The sequence below is a fragment of the Aulonocara sp. 'chitande type north' Nkhata Bay genome, linkage group LG7 (genome assembly GCF_057382095.1).
Source record: "Aulonocara sp. 'chitande type north' Nkhata Bay isolate Kocher_YH1m ecotype deep benthic linkage group LG7, A_spYH_male_GT1.1, whole genome shotgun sequence".
Lineage (NCBI taxonomy): Eukaryota > Metazoa > Chordata > Actinopteri > Cichliformes > Cichlidae > Aulonocara > Aulonocara sp. 'chitande type north' Nkhata Bay.
Genome location: NC_141350.1, coordinates 47165558 through 47183641, shown reverse-complemented (window position 1 = coordinate 47183641; position 18084 = coordinate 47165558). Strand labels below are relative to the sequence as shown.

Here is an 18084-nt window from a genome sequence, read left to right as displayed (position 1 = left end):
CAGCCTCAGTGCCCTATTGAACAATGCAAGAAATTTACAGATGAAAAAACATTTTTGGATTTTGTAAAAAAAAAAGAAAAAAGAAAAAAATAGCTGGAACTTAACACAACAGCAAATTGAACTGTAACGAAAAGTTAGTGTTGAACCCTGGCTGGCAGCTGGTTATAAATTTATAAGTTACGAGGTCCAATGAACTGCCAAGGATATTACACTTGTGAACTCTCATTAACTTGCATAGTTAATGCATTTCAGATTCAAATGTTCACATACAGGTTTTAGTTCTCCTTGTCTTTTATGTTTACATATATATACAGCATGTGCTGAATATATATGTAAACATATCTATACAAAATATATGAAGAGAAGAAAATACTTTGGAGTCTGGAAGGCTTGTTTGATGCAGTACTGAGTAAAGGATCAAGATTTTTTTTTTAAAATAAATTTAAGTAGTTGTTCTCCAGGATTTCTGGGGGTCCTTTCAAAGTTTTTCTCTGGACATTAGCTGCCTTTTTCACTCATTTATGACAACAGATGATGAGTGAGTGGCTACAGCCATCTGTAAAGCACGGTGGAGGCTCAGTCATGGTTTGTGGCTGTACTTCAGCCAGTGGGGTTGTGTGTTTTAGAATTACAAATACATAAAGTATGGTCAGAGTTTGATTCTCCATGCAGTACCATTTGCAATACCACCTTAAACACAACATCTTCATTTTTCACCATGACAATGATCTCAAACACACTCCCAATCCAGTAAAAGCATACCTGGATAGAAAAACACAAAGTACAGTACAGAATCTTCTTGAACACAACAAAAGGCAGCCAACATCCAAAGTAAAGCTTTCAATGTCCTTCAAAAAGCCTGGAGCACTCTTCCTGAAGAACGTTTAAAGAAATTCCAAGAGAGCTGTTTGGGGGCAATAACAGTTTGTCTGTATGCATAAATATGTGACTTGACAGCAAATACATATCATAACAAGCTCTGTGACTCAGAAACAAGACTTATTCTTTTGTTTAATAAATTAAAAACTAGTATAAATGCACCCGCATTCCTCCAAAACACATACAAACACTTGACTATAGTGTAAATTATACATGCATGCATGTGTGTGTGTGTGCGCGCGCGTGCGTGTGTGTGATATAACATGTTCATGATGTGATTTCGCATGCTTTCGACTGACGTCTGTGTTAAATATGTTAGCATCTCTTACAGCGCTGTTACGTTTGTATATTTTTAGCCTCACCTCTGTCCTGTGGGGTTGTAGATCTCATTGCTTTGGCAGCCACTTATTGTGATGGGGTCAAAAGACTGGAAGGAACGCAGGGCTACGCCGGAGATGGCCACGAGGTGAGAGGAAAACATCACCAGGATAGCCTTGGTGTGGTAAAAGGCCACTGACAGGTCATGACTCACTGGGATGACCAAAGGGTTTGTGCGACAGCTTAGACGCCACTCACCTGTGGAGAGGATATTGGGGCCGAGAGCAGAAGACAAAACATTGTGCATTGACGTCGAGATAGGGAAGGTAGGGGACAGAAGCAGATGTTAACCAACCTCAAAGATCAAAAAGAAGAGGAGGCCTACAAAGGAGCTGGTGATGAAAAGCTGATACCGTGTTCTAACTGAGACATAGCCAATCAAGTTACAAAACAAAGGGATGAAAGCAACACATGCTTAAGGGGGCGGCGTTCTAAATGACGTATGCTTTCATCATTTCACTTAGACTGATACAGAGGTAAGTAGTAGTTTGAAAACACATTAAGATAATTCTCACCTAGGCTATGGATCCCCTCTTTGGTGTCCACCAGTTGAACAGTAATATTACATTGTGTCTGATCAATGAAGCCAGTCCCATCAGCAGCCAAGTGTATAATTACTGCTGCTGCCACCATGGGATGAGAAAAGTGGGCCTGAATAAAGGGAAAAGCACAAAGTTAAGTAAAATTAGTCACATGTTTGTGTTTGTGTGTACAATTAGATTTATCCTAATTTGTTTAGTATCTAATACACAGATACTTTCCCAATCCAGGCGTCTAATGCTGATTACTCTCTAAAGCTTTGTCAGTATCAGTACAGCAGTTTGACATTATTACAAAGAACACTCAACCCAAAAGCGCAATTTTCAGGTGTCATCTGAACTATATTTCATGGATATTGGTGTTACCTTGAGCCAGTATGTATAATATCCCCAGGCTGAATCAGCCACTCGACAGGGGAACCATGCGTACTGCGACACTCCATCAGATAGATCAAACACCTTGGATTGACATGTCTGGAGAAATACAAGTGACAAAGAAAGGAGAATGAACAATTTTGTACAAATCCTTTTGTTAAAATGTTCTTCTTTTTTTAAACAAATGAGACCAAATTTCTCACAGAAGAAAAACTGTCAAGAAAGTTTTTAAAAAGCACACACATATAAGGAGCTGGTCTCCAACCACTTGCAGTCAGTTGCCATGTTTAAAGAAACTTTGGTGTCTCAATATGGCAATGAAAGACAGAGTCAGTCTGCTATCAGTTTGCAGTTGAAAGACACTAAAAAAGCTTGCTTTTATTTAGGAATATAATCAGAATACAACCATCTGGCAACCAGTTAAGTCCAGTTCCCAAGGAGATGCATCGTGAACTAGTTGCACAGAATGAGTCAGGCTGTTTGCAGTGTGTTGGCAATCTGTCTGCATTTATAAATGAGAAGGCACTTATTTACAAACCTGTCTGAGACAGACTGCTGTCACTTTGAGTTTGACTGTGATTGTTTAGAGGCAGGTTGCCTCCCACCAGGCGACCTGTGCAATCACGTTGCAATGTGATCTCCCAGAGGTTAAAGCTGTTTCATTGTCAACCTCTGGGAAATCATTTTGTCGCTGAATGTGAAAAAAGTTCAGTATAATCACAACTGGTGATTTTTCCTGCTCGCAAGAAGGTAGCTGTTGTATTCTTACTCTACTGTGACTAAGCCATAAGTGGAGGGTTTGGTGGACTTTGGCATCTTTTCTCTGCTTTCTGGAGAAAATGTGATTCTGTTGGCTTATTTGAATAATGACCTTCAGCTTGCAAAGGGGCAGAATGTAGTCAAGTGTAGAGCAGTTAAGAGCAGAAATAGCATTTCCAAAGGTGACGCCATCTACCTCAGACAGAAAAGTGTAGAGTATCTATTCCAAATTTGGAATTTGTTGGTGCCCCAAGTGGAGAAGTATCTCCAGGGCCTTATCCATGAGTATTTACAGATGACTGTACATATCCACTGTTTTCCTTCTCACCTCACCTCACTGTACATGTTAGTGATGATTTGAACAAAAATTCTGATTGATTATTCCATTAGACCCAGTCCAGTTAGGTCTTTGCTGGATTTTTTTCCTATTTCTTATGAACATCAGACACTGTTCAGATGCAGTAGATTGTATTTTCTAGGCCTGTTACCACGTTTGTCCTACACTTGTCCAGTTTCCTCAGATCTTGTAGGGACACACTGCACAACGTGCTGAGATTAGTTTTCATTTGATAGGGAATCACTTGTAAGTTCTCTTGCAACAAGCTGCTAGTGTTTAAAGACACAATCTGAAAACGGATTCTTTGATAAGCTATCTGTGTAGACACAACACTGATTCATCCCTTGAGCTGGATATCTTTTTTAAATGCTTGAATCATTCACTGGTCAATGCTTGTTCAACAAAGAAACATTCCCCTGAAATTGGTCAGTAGCCAATGTCTAAAGAAAAGGTTCGAAAGACTTTCAGAAAGCCTGGAGAACTATTGCTCAAGACCACTTTAAAACAATTACAAGAAAGTCTACCTCCTAATATATTTCCTTTACATTGATGGGTGACTCAGTATTTTTCTCAGTACTGTATATAGAGTGTGCAAGCATCTAGACCCTTACAGTGTCAATTCCTATCAGCTACTGTTATCAGGGATGATTCCTGAAAAGCTTGTTCACTGTGCTGTGACCCCTACTTTTCCACTGTTTGTGTACTGTTTGGAATGACGTGCAACTGACGTGCATTGTGTGCAGGACTGTTTGTTTTTGTCAACAAACCCAGCATCCTGTTGTGACACATGCTCCACACCCCCCCTCCACTTTTTCTGTCTTTGATTCTTTTTATACTTGTCTCTGTTTTATGTTCTCAGCATGCCCACTCTGTCATGCCGCGCACGTCCGCTAGAAGCCCTCAGAGAGTATTTGAAATTTTATGTAGCACTTTCATTTGTGACTTGTGTTGCAGAAATTACTCACTCAAAAAAAAGTGCAGAAAAAGACAGTTACTCTGTTTTACTTTTCAGTTTAAATTATGTATCTGTTACCTTTATAAAAGTAAAAAGAAAATTATGGGCAGAAATCAGTGCCATCAGAAACTGAATTTGAATAAGTTAAATTTGAATTGCTCGGTTGAATCTGAATTGGAACTTGAATAAATGCCTTTAAAAACTGAATATGACTTAGCCTAATTTGAAATTCAATTTATTGGTTTGAAAATGATCATCACTAAATTAAAATTGAATTTTATATTTTGAAAATGAATTTATTTGCTTTGAAACCGTATTTTATCCTTTAAAGGTTTAGCTCTCGAATAAGTTCAGATTCACTTCTCACCATTCAGTTTCAGTTCTACAATTCAATTTCAGTTCCAAAATTCCGGACCGAAAGTGTTACTGACAGTAATCTACGCGTCTTGAGCTGAATTAAGACTTCAGAAGTCATTCGTCATGTCGAATGACCAGCGGATAAACTCTCAGGTTGGTAATAAATGTATTACATGTAATTCAATCCGAGCATTTCAAATTTAACTTATTCAAATTCAGTTTCTGATGGCACAGATTTCTGCCCATTGGACTGTACCATCTGCTGCAGTACTTGTTGCTCTTCTTGTTGCAGAACATAGTTTTTTTGGACACTGGCTGTATGTTTGTGGTTGTTGTCATGTTGAAAAATAAATCTGGGACTAATCAGTTGCCTTCTTCATGGTATTATGTTATGGATAATAATAAAATGTATCTGGTTAACCAAAGTGATTTGTACAATAATGAGGCTCAGCTTAATATATACTATTTATCATGCCAGGATCGTCCAGGTACACAGAGGTAAAAGAAAAACTATAACATTCCTCGTTTCTTTTCTTTTCTTTCTTTTCTTCTTTACCTTATCTGCTTTGAAGTGTGGCTGTATACAATGACTGCAAATACATTTGATTTCTGAAAGTCAGCAAACAGATCTGAATTATGAACAGCTAGTATTGTGTGGGGTTATACATTACATGACTGCAGAATCACATATATTATATGTCATATAATATATCATATAATATTACTGTTGTGCATTTGGTAACATAATAAAAAATCTCTAACCTCTGGGAGTTCAGAAAAGTGCATTAATTTACCTCATTAGCTTTGGCAGTATCGCGAGCCATGTCTAAGTGATATGGAGAAAAATAAATAGGAGAAACGGTAAAAGACTATTGAGTGGTAGATAAACAGTTAATGAGAAGAGAGGACACATACCCAAGGGCAGTGAGTTTCACTTGCTGCCCTGAGCTAGTGAAATAAGACACTAGTAACATGAGACTTTTGCTACTGTAAGATCCTGCCACTGTGGAAAACTGTCCAGAGCAGCTATCTGTCCATATATCTGTCCCCTGGATCTGTTGACGTGACCTTTCTGATTAGAGCTGAAGCGGCAGAAATGAGAAATGCAGGTGACAAAACCTAAGATAAGTTGCCATGACGGTATGGGACTACTTGGAAGCAATCATGATGATCTTCAGGTTTTTTGAAAACAGTTACGAGAAAATTTGCTGAATGGTTTGCTGAAAGTTTGCTGAATGCAAAAAATAGGGTGTGAATTTATACCTCACATACCGCCAAACAATGGAGGGAAATAGTTGTTTGATTCACCACTGAATTTGTAAATGTGCTCACACAGAAAACAGTTCCTAACTTTTATAGTAGTTTTATTTTTATGGAAAGAGAAAGAATAGCAACCGAATATCAAGAAAAAACAAATGACATAAAACCCCAAAAAGTTGATTCTGTTCATCCATATGTAGAGTTTTCAGTGGGAGAAACGTTTCGTCACTCCTCCAAGTCACCCCAACCTTATAAACATTACATGAAACTGCCACCACTGTGAGGATTATATATGTCCGTTAATAACATAAAAATTATAAACTCATTTGCATGTCATTGAGTGAAACAATTATTTGATCCCCAAGCAAAACATAACTTAGTACCAGTTGGAGATCCTGTTCCTAGCTGCTCAGCAGGTTTGTCAGTAGGGATTTTGTGTTCTTGGTGACGGTGGTTCCAACTGCCTTCAGATCATTGACAAGCTGCTCCTGTGTAGTTTTGGGCTGATCCACCACCTTTTTCTTTATCATCCTCACGCCATGACACAAGACCTCCAGACCAAGGGTGGTTGCTGGTCATTTTGTATTTCTTCCATTTCCAAATAGCTGCACCAACAGCCATTACCGAGCTTCCTGATGGTCTTCCTGACATCCTTTGGCAGATCTTTGGTGTTGTCTGTCTTCATTGAAATTGATTTGGGTGTGCTTTATATATATATACATATATATAACGAGGTGAGATCAGTAGTATCTGTAATTTATTGTAACAGTGCCTGTGATTGATTGATTGATCAGTTGCAATCTATATGCCACATGGACACATAGTGGAAGAAAGAAATTTGGCTGGGTTGTGGAGGATCAAACACTTTTTTCACTCAATGACATGCAAATCAATATAAAACTTTTAAGTAATGTGTTTTTTTTCTGTATATATGGTTGATATCCTGTTTTCATTAAAATATAACTACCATAAAAATATGAGTTTTCATTTCTTTGGAACTGAGCAAACTTACAAATTCAGCAGGGGATCAGATAATTACTTTTTCCATTGTACAGTGGTCTGCTAATTTGCTGCGGGCCTGTTTCCATTACTAACTCTTCAGTGACAGCGGATGACAAAACCTTTTATATGTATAAGCCACGTACTTGTTTATGTAAACACACATATCACTCCCTAGACACTCCTGATTCTCCTGTATTTCCCCACCCTCAAGAAAACAACCCTACCTATCACAACAACAGAAGGCAATTCACCCCCCATGTGTGAGTCAGCTATATTAAATACCAGGTTATGTTGTCATTGTTTTTTAATTTTTTTCAAATTACAATTAGGTCCATAGGTTTGTAGACAAATACATATTTTACAACCAGCCATCATTAGGCTGAAAAAACGAAATGAACCTATGAGAGAGATCATAAAATTTCTTAGGACTGACCAAATCTACAACCTTGTACATATTTTAAAATAATGAATAAACGCACGGGTCAGCTTAGGAACATCAAATAGCCTTGATGACCACAGATGACAAATGAAGTGAACTATTGCAGAAGTCTTTCTTTGTTAAAGAAAAGCCACTTCACAATCTCAAACAAACTCAAGAAAACTATTGAGGAGGGACTCACTTTCATGAATGTCAATGTAGCGGGTTTAAAACCACTGGTTACCCTCAAGAAGAAGATTCAACTTTGCCAGATAATCTATATCTTGCAAAATATTAAAAAGAGCCTGCTCAGTTTTTAAATCTGGGGAATTTAAACCTACATCAACTTGTATCAGAATGATAAGAAGTGAAAAGCATGGGGAGAAAGAAAAACAGCTCATGATCTAAATCACACCCACAGCAACTGATCCCCAACAAATAAACTGATATTATTTACAGGGACAGGAATAAATGTATTCTCAAGAGTAAGTACCCAAGGGAGGCAAAAGGAAGGGTGGTAGGACAGAGGGATGGGAATCTGCAGATTCAGAATATATAGTTATTTATACATGAAGCCAACTTCCACCAACTAAGCAAGGTGCTGCTTCACTAACATCTGCAATACACCTCTGCATGACTTACTCTAGTATTGAAAATGTTATTGACAAATTAAAGTTAGCTTCTCTTGTCATTCCCTTTTAAAAAAAATTCTTAATATTCTGTCTGCCAAAGAAGAAAGATATTAAAAGAAAACCTTTAGTTTTAATCCATCAGCTGAGTACAATAAGACCAAATTAAAAGGGATACTGCTTAATCAGTCTGCTCCTAATATTGTATGTAGTAAATCAGGATAGGATTTGAGTGTGGAAATGCAAATGGTATTAGTGTCACATACATAATTTACTAGCTGTTTATAAGATGCAGTCCTCTGGATCCTTAAACACAAAGATCTAGTTGACATTATTTTCCTTCAAAACCTCAATCATCAATTTCAAATTTAATGCATGTAAATGGAGATTGTTATTTGAGAAAGTCACATGCTTAAATGTCATTCTGAAACTATACAAACTGTTGCTTTTCTTGAATAAATAGCAACACTGGAGATGAGTTCAAGTCCTTAACATCAAAATACAAACGCACACATACACATGGTTACACACATGTCTTAATATTTACCAGCTGGCTAGTCAGACTGGCAGACAACAGAACTGCAGACACAAACTGGTGTTTGTAAATCACCACTTTGGATAAAAGGAGAGCTAAGTGACTTAAGCCAAGGGGAAACCAAAGCAGATAAATGTGATGAGAATGAGAGAGTTCAACTATCAGACTCATTACTCTAAAAATACTGTGTGCAATGAAAACAAAATCGACTAAAGTCATAAAGCGCTCTATAAACAGTAGGAAATGGAGAGAGGGTCTCTTAGCAAAGGTACAGTAATGATGATAACAATAACGGCTCTAATAGCATAATATAACAACAACAAGCCTTTCCGCTGGTGCCAGGGAGACGTTAGATCACCTCTGTGCACAAAACACTTAACCATATACACATACAAATATATATATATCTGCTCATACGCAAACAAACACATCACACGGTATATACAGTCTAAAGATGTTGAAACCTACAGATTTTTAAAAATATATAAATAATAAAAAACTATTAAAAATGCCTTGAATGCAGTTCAATAAATCTCATAGAAAATCCTACAGCTATGAGTTATATGTTCTTGCAAGATTTATATCACATTTTTAGAAGGCCCTGCAAAGCTCTTTTCCATATCTTTCAAAAATTGGAGAATGTCCCAAGAGCGTTCAGGACTTTCCTGAAACTCTAGTCTCCTTTCTTTCCATTCTGCATTAAACAAAGCATAACAGTGAATCTACAGGGGGTTCAAATGCAATCCAATTTAGTTCAGTTTTATTTACATAGCTCAACACTGTAACAATAGTCAGCTCAAGGACCTTCACATTGAAATGTTTAATGATCAGTGACTGCCAGTTTTCAAATGTATATGCTATCTTATTATAAATGCTATAAGTGCTAAATCCAGTTGTCAGATGTTAAATTTATTACTGTATTAGCTAACATTTCTAATTAATATCTTGGACAGATCATTTGTGGTCGAAGTGAACTAAACCTTTCATATATAGGTATTAAAGGTTTAGTTATTGATATTAGTACATACATCTTAAACTATCTTTTAACACTTTTTTCACATTTGTAGTACAGTAATTCACAAGTTGAGTGGTATGACCACCAACTCAAAAAATGGGGAATATATAAGCACTTATGAGTGTTTACATTAAAATGCATTCAAGGAAAGCAGCGACAAGACCCCTACAACAGAACAGCGTCAACAGATTTGACAGTGTGATGCTATGTCTGATACTGAAGTCAGACACAGCATAACAGCAGGTGGAAGTGGCTTGCAGGCCAGCACCTGACTTTAAAACTCTATAAAACAAGGTAGTGTCTTAGGCTATGTCCACAAGTAAAAGTTTTGTTTTTTTTTTAAATGGGTTTCTGCTTTCATTTTGAAAATTATCTGCATGGGACCACAATAAACACGATGCCATGACTATGGCAAAGAATATAACCCTAACCATATGGAAATATTGGTCAGTCAGAAGCCTACAATGAAGACACACAGCACACAGGTCTGGCCCAGATCTGGTGTTAAGCCAGCACTGCTGGCTGACTTCTGGCATGTTAAGTGGTATGTCATTCAGATATGGGCAAGGCCTGGCGTAGATGGCACTGTTTGTATGATGGCATGCCACATCTGGCCCAATTGTGGTTTGGTTTAGCTGGCCAAGGCTCATAGAAAACAGGCCTGGCCCGGATCCGGTAATAAGCTGGCACTTCTGAATGACTGGTTTCATGGCAGGGTGTATGTCAACCAGATATGGGCCAGGCCTGGTGTAGATGGCACTGTTTATGTGATGGCATGCCACATCTGGCCCGATTGTGGTTTGGTTTATGTGGCCCAGGCTCATAGAAAACAGGTCTGGCCCGGATCCAGCATCAATCTGGCACCTCTGACTGACTGGTGTCATGGCGGGGTGTATGTCAACCAGATGTAGGCCAGGTCTGGCAATGATGGTACTATTTATGTTCCTATTTTCCTATTTCAGTTAGAAAGGCCAAATGTCATGATACTATACTGCTATGGTAGCCAACGTTTCAAATGCAGGTTTGACAGTTTTGTGAGTGTACACTTTATCTAAAACCTAGTGAGGGTTTACTTATATTTACCACCGGGTGGCCGTAACTCAGGAGGTAGAGCGGGTCATCTAATGATTGGAAGGTTACTGGTTCGATCCGTGGGTTCCTCCAGGCTGTATGTAAAGATTGTGAATGTGTATGAAAGTAGTTAGTAAGCACTCAGTTTAGAGAAAGTGTGTGAATGGCATGTTGTATAGAGCACTATGAGTAATCTGGGAGAGTAGAAAAGCGCTATGTAAGAATCAGTCCATTCACTGTCTGAACAAAGTTTTGTCATGTTTCATTTGTGCTATCATATTCCGGCACATGTTGTTATTACATGGCTTGATTAAGGTACACAGTAGGGTGACATCTGGGGCCAGAGCTGAAACTGTTTTGGGCCAGCACAGGGCCAGCAGTGTGTCTGCAACTGGCCTTGTGCTGGCCCATGTGTGGGCCACATCTGGCAAACCAGATCTGGTCCACCAAAGGGTCGTCATTCTTTGCGGTATGTGGGCCATGTGTAAGCACATTGTGTGGGCCAGATCTGGGCCATACCAATTTTGCTATGTCGGAGACTGATGTAAAAAAAAACAAAAAAAAACTTTAACACATTAACATTGCTAGACAGCATCTTTGTTTTCCACATGTAAACTCAGAAATGGACTTTCGGCAAATCTTCCCCCTGGAAGGGGTTTACATGTGGATGTATACAAAAAGCTACTTTTATCAGAATATTCATATTGATGTGGACAAGGCTTCAAATTGTTTTGCATTTTTCTATATTTGGAAAAATTTCAGACTCGGATGACATTTTTGGTAAAAGGACTGGTACTTATATAGCACCATTTTACTCAATTCAGCACTTAAAGCATTTTCTACTTCCTCACCCATGCAATCACATATATTCATATAGTGCTTTTATCTATGTATAAGTGCTGTCTAAGATTCACAGAGTCACTCACACTTCAGTGGATGGATCCGGGTTAAGTTGGGGTTCGGTATCTTACCCAAGAATACTTCAGCATGTGGAGTGGAGGAGTCAGGGGTGTATTGACCCTCCAAATTGGTAGATGAGCCACTGCAGCCACAGCCTCACCAAGAGAACTTTTGAAAAAATATATTTAATTACTCACACCGCCTTGTTCTACACTAGTTTGTCTTAGCTTCCTTCCAAAAAGCCCATCCATCCATGTGTATATCCAATTTCTTCACCAGTTATCCGGTTTAGAGTTACTAGGTTACTGGAGCTTCTTCCATCTGTCATGAGGCAAAAGATGTGGTACACAGTGGCCTGATTGCCATTCTGTCACAGGGCCAACACAAACAGACTACCATTCACACTCACATCCATACCTACGACCATTTCAGAATCACCAGTTAACCTAAAATGCATGTTATTGTACTATGAGTATAAACTAGAGTACCCAAAGACATACAGAAATACAGGCAGACACAACATTATGAAGACTCCACAAAGAAGACCCCAGCTGGTCAGCGGATTCAAACCCAGGATCCGTTTCCTGATGCTAACCCCTGCAGCTACTGCACCATCATATCATTGTTTTTTTAATTTTATTTTAAGTCTGCACATTGGAAGCAGAAGTCAGCATCTGTGAGGCATTTGTGACAACAGAGAGAAAGAGAAACAGAGAGAAACTAGTATGCCTTTCCAAGCACCATCCCAGGGTTTACTGGAATGCTGGTGAGAGCCTGGTGTGTGAGGTAATGTCCTGTCACCCATACCTACTGAAGCTCACCGTCCCATTGGTCCAAGGCTAATAATATGTAACTTCCATAGCCTACTGAGAGTGGGGCTGTAAAAGTTAGTAAGTGGTGCAATGATGCAGTGATTGGGTGGTAGCGAGCATAGACCACAAACTAATGTATATGGATTGTTGAGCATACAATGCCAGCAAGTTGAAAACAGATGGGCCTGAGGAGAATATCCCTCAGTTATAGACCCCTCTGTATAATAAAACTGTGCTAAAACCCTGCATATTAACAGCTTGAAAATGTTATGCGGGGGTCATCAGTGCCATAAAAAAAATCACCATCTTCAATGAGGTTTCCACATGCTGGAACCACAATAATAACTGAAGCTGGAAAAGTAAAAGGGAGGGAAAAAATGCCACCCCAGAGGTTTCTTTTTAATGATACCGCACGCTTATGTCACTGGCACCCTGCCTGATGAGGACTGTGTGGTTTGTGGGGCATGTTGGTGAAAGACACCGTGCCAGATTGGCCTTCCTGAACTGGTGAAAGCAACAGCTCAGCTACTGTATGAACTTCTGTTTTTGTGGGTATTCTATGTGTGTGTGTGTGTGTGTGTGTGTGTGTGTGTGTGTGTGTGTGTGTTTTAGCTAGTGTAGCAGTAGGTGTAAGTTTGCCAGTGTATTTGTTTGCATGTATATGAAGAGGAAGGAATATGTAAACATGTATGTATGCGCTGCAGTAGCCTGTATACAGTATGCATGTATCCTCCACTTAAGTGCACAAACACATGCTGCATGCTTTTTTTGGGAGGACAGAACGGGGCCAGTTATTGTTTCCTGGTTTTACTAGACAGAATTAAGTTCTTTTACAGTGCCTCCTTCTCCCTCTTGCTTCCCTCTAAAGCATTTACGCAAAGATGAATGTGGTAGGGGTTATTTAATCCAAACCTCGTCCACATATGTTTGTTTTACATCTTTCTCAAGATGGGCGAACTTTGTATATAAGCAGCTTCTTGCAACATGAGATGTAAAATGTTATCCCTTCTGGTGCTTATGTATAATTAAGATTAGTGTTCTCAAGAGGTTCCTGGGAGTTGCATCAGAGATTACCTGGGCAGCAGCACTCTCTGAAGAAATCACCTGGTTTGCCTTTTTTTAAGCTGAAAGTCGAAATGCACCTACACAAACACAAAGTTATTTGCACACATGTACACGAAGACAGGGAAGCTGTACACATGAATGGAGGCACACTTGGGTACACACACACACACACACACACACACACACACACACACACACACACACACACACGCACAGACAAAGGTCAGTTGCTAGGGCCAATTCTCAGCTCCATTTCCCCTAGAGCAAGTAGAGCTGGCTCACCATATTCCACAGTGTGGTAGCGGGGGAACATTATGTTCTGCTCCACAAAGAGAGCAGTAGTACATTTAAGGCCCCTATGGACCTGCCCTATAATTCTGATATGGAGTCGGCACTATGTGTGCGTGTGTATGTGGTGTGTGTGTGTGTGTGTTTGCCGAGGTGTTTCTGTCTTGTCTCTGAATCATTTACATAAGCTTGAAGTTATGTCATTGTACAGGTATACTATATTTGATGTCTACAAATGTTGCATTAGGTTCACAATATGACAACACACACACACACACACACACACACACACAACTATTCAACCTGGCTAAAAAGTTAATAGCAACAATAATGATAATAATGACATTTTTATGTTTTATTTTGCCATTAATGTTAACTTCATGCACTTTCTAGTGGTATTTTGATTGGATTGAACTATTCTTTTGAGGACATTTTAATGTGGGAATGGCCAGTAAGAGTGGTGTTGGACCATTTTCAGCTTTCAAAAGAATTGTTTTTATTCGTTTATGTATTTTCTTTTGAATGCAGTATGACTTTTGGCTGAGTTAATTTCCAGATTATTTTACCCCCATTTATAACCTTAAACGCCATCTGTCATTTGTCATTTGAGTTTCTGCCACCTTACATTATTTCATCTGTAATTTAGGCAATTATCTTCATATATAATTTCCTTCATTTTTAATGTAACCACTCTTTCATTCAAATCCAAAAAGCCTCTACAATAGTACATAACTAAACAGGGTAGTGCAAGAATTCAAAGACTTTATCACCGAAAACAAAACGTGTATCAGTCAGATAAATATCACATTTGCATTGTATAAGGAGGAGCACAGGCCACTAAACTGCTGTATTTTATTCAAACTGGTAGATTGTGTTAATGACTCTTTGCACCATTCATTTTCGTGTTGAAGAATTACTCCTAGTGGTTCCATGTTGGAGCGTCATTCATCTTTCTCTTTGGTTTTGCACTGGTGTATGAAGATGATTATGATACAGCAAAAGTATACAATATATCTGTATACACCTCCTAAACACAAAAACACACACACACACACCGTCTCTCTCTTAGACCAGTGCACAGCATTTGAGAATCGTGCAGATATGCGATATCTTTCTCTTTCTGCTCAAGTGCCGTCTTGTGCTGTTGCTGCTTCCTTGCATCCATAAAGATACCAATCACTGTTGCCCGCCTTGCTCTCTCTCCCACAGAATCAACACAGTCTTTAGACATCAAACAGACCTGATACACAAAGCCAATACAGCAGTTGTTTACTAGATCTGAAGGAAATGATGTGCTATCTACTTCCCCTACCCCCAACAGCAACAAATACCCATAAACACACAGAGTTCATTACACTTTAGGATTGTCCTGAATAAGAGGCATGCACTACAGTTTGGGATTTGGGTTTATCAAGTTAACTTAACTAAAAAAAACAACTTAAGATTTAACCCTGGGTTTTCTGTATTACAGAGGCGGCTCGCTTCTTACCAGATTGGATAGCCATGGTAATTTATGCAGACCAACCCCGCTCCATAGTTGCTTATGTTTGAGCTTAGAGACGTATTCTCAGGAGCGTAGGGTCACCAGATCCATCAGATCTCAGTGCAAGAATACAAAGAGGGTCTGAAGATTGTTGTTCTTTGTCGTTCCTGATGAGCATCAGTAAGACATGTTGTTTTTAGACAGCAAATAATTACCTGAAATGGAGCACCTTATTTATAATTATTTTTTTATAGAGAGTTTATAATTTTCTGTCTTTCATATTTATACTTTGAGTAACTTTAACAAATCAGTCTCTCCATTTGAGATTAATTAAGGATACTGATTCTAAAAGCCTTGATAAACAATCCTAGAACATTAATTTTATTATACAGCATAACTAGAATTCATTAGTAAAAATACAGGTATAACAGTGTATTTTATATTTATACTGTTATACTTGTGAACATAATTTGATTGCAGGCTCAGACTATTTCTGAACCCTGTTTATTTATTTAAGTTATTTACCTGCTCTTATTTACTCAGGTATTACACCACTGGTATAAGACCTGAATAACAACTGTAATCTGAGTGATTTGCCCATCTCTTTACAGTACAGTTGTGATATTGACAAGTCTGTCAGCTTGCATTGTCGTTTCTTTCTTAGCTTCACACAGCCTGGGCTATACTTATATTTTGCCACTTTTCTGGTGTTACTGACAAAAACACTTAAACTGAATGCTTTTCATGTTAAACTGCAACATTGCGTTTTTCCTATTATGCACACTCACGGTGCTAATTTGTCCGCAGCAGCTGTCTTGCTTTTAGCTTTTATGTGTTTGATCTCTTGATACTTTTTTTTCTCCTTTGTAAAACCAGCCACTCTGCTCACTTTAGACATATCCATGTTTCTGATTGATTATATATTGCCTGTGCCATCCATTTCATTTGAACACACACTCAAGTTGACCACCTTTCACCACTCTTGTTATGTCCTCGGTATGCTGAATTAATTGACAAAGAATTGAAATGAATTTTCAAAGACTTATTTGACCATTAAAAAGGCATGACCTTGCATTACTTTATACAACAAAACCTTAATGAATGCAGCTAGCACAGGATTACTTGCACAGTGTTTTTGGAAAGAACAGTGGAGACGGATGACGCATAAGACAACTGGTGAAGTCACCCCATGTGTGTTTATACACCACTACTGTATTTAATCATTAGCGATTATTAAACTCTGTCTCTTGATTTGCCTTTTCTCCTGTCTCTCTCTGTTCTTATTACTTTCCCCTCACTGCCAAGTGTCCACAGGAGATGGCTCTCCATCCCTGCACCTGGTTCTGCTGAAAGTTTCTTCCTGTTAAAAGCGAGGTTTTCCTTCCCACTCTCACCAAGTGTTTGCTTATACAGGGTTGTGTTGTTGGTCAATGTTGGGGTTTCTCTTTAATATTATAGGGTCTTTACTTTACAATTTTCCAATACAAAGTGCCGTAATGCAACTGTTGTTGTGAATTGGTGCTATATAAATCAAATTGAATTCCACTGAATTGAGATGTTTAGATGTCTCGTTGTGTCCCTGGACTCTGTAGTGCTTTTCTTTGCATACTCCTTTTTAACTTAACCTCTTTCTGGGCCTCAGTTTGCAACTTTTCTCACTTTCACACATAAACACACACACACACAGACCAGTACACCAAGAGGCATGGTACATATTATGGGATAAATGCTAGTGGTTAACCAGACACTAACTCCAGCAGAGAAGTTATTTTGGCTTTGTGTCATGGTAATGGCATTGTCTCCGGAGTGTGGTTGACTGAGATCAAAATGTTATCCTAAATAGAAGGTCCGCAACAGGAAGGGAAGGCTGCTGTTGTATCTCTATTTGTGATCAGGTCGTGCATAAGAATCTTTCTACTTATTTGAGAGAAACCCAACTTCAGTGTGGTGTACAACGAAGTGTACAAAGATTGGATGAATGAAAAAGAGAGTAAGTGTTTAGTGGCCACTGTAGCTTATATTATTATTCACGGTCAATGAATGCTCTTCGTACTTGTTTCTTAAAAAGACATGTATACTTTAGTGACTTCAAAAAGCAAGAAAAATAAAAATAAATTAGAAAAAAAACAATTTTAAGCTCTTACAACTAGACATGAGTAGCAACAAGCACATTTACAAACCCAGTTCCAAAAACAGTTGGGACGCTGTATGAAATATAAATGCAATGATTTGCAAATCTCTTAAAACCATATTTTATTTACAATAGAAGACAGAAAACATAGTAAATGTTTAAACTGAGAAGTTTTACCACTTTATTAGAAAATGTTAGCTAAATTTGTTGGCAGCAACACATTTCAAAAAACTTAAGACACGGTGTTGTTTACCACTATGTAGCACCCCCGCTCCTTTTAACAACACTCTGTAAACATCTGGGGACTGAGAAGACCAGCTGCTGGACTCAGAGAGGAATGTTGTCCTGTTGTTATCTGATATTGGATTCTAGTTGCTCAAAAGTCTTGGGTCATTTTTTGAGGTGGGGGCTTCTCCCATGATTCAATTCCAGCCAGAGACAGAAATCGTCTTTAGTACTACTTACTTTTTCAGTTTTTGTTCCCCTGTCCCAATTTATGTTTTTCAGACATTACAAGAGAGCCAGGTGATGTCACATTCAAACTGAGCAAATATTTTTCATGAAATTGTAAAATGACTCTGTTTAAATGCTAAATATGTCCTATTATGAATAAAATATGGGTTTACGAGATTAGCAAATCACTGTTTTTATTTGCATCTGTGTAAGCGAGGTAACTTTAGCCATTTCTACTAGTTGGAATAGTTTAAATCCTCTTAACTTTCACTGGAATTTATTTTTAAAGGGCATTAAAGTTTCCTTTCAGGCACAGTATTGAACCCAGATACACTGTGACTCACCTCCATATGTGTCAGTTTACAGTGTAATAGTAGATTCAGATAAAGCAAACAATGACTGGCCTAACATCTTCTCTTGTTTTTCTGTCTCTCAAGAGAAAG

At 38.4% G+C, this 18084-nt stretch overlaps 1 protein-coding gene across 1 annotated transcript in view; it reads right to left on the bottom strand.

Annotated features, from left to right (window-relative positions):
• pappaa (pregnancy-associated plasma protein A, pappalysin 1a) overlaps nt 1-18084 on the bottom strand; it is a 105157-nt gene that overhangs the window by 39810 nt on the left and 47263 nt on the right. Inside the window, exons 11-13 of the mRNA XM_086300867.1 lie at nt 2163-2270; nt 1773-1908; nt 1242-1455 (exon numbers count right to left, since the gene is read on the bottom strand). Coding sequence (XP_086156993.1) covers nt 1242-1455; nt 1773-1908; nt 2163-2270 — 458 coding nt within the window. The remainder of the gene's footprint in view (nt 1-1241; nt 1456-1772; nt 1909-2162; nt 2271-18084) is intronic.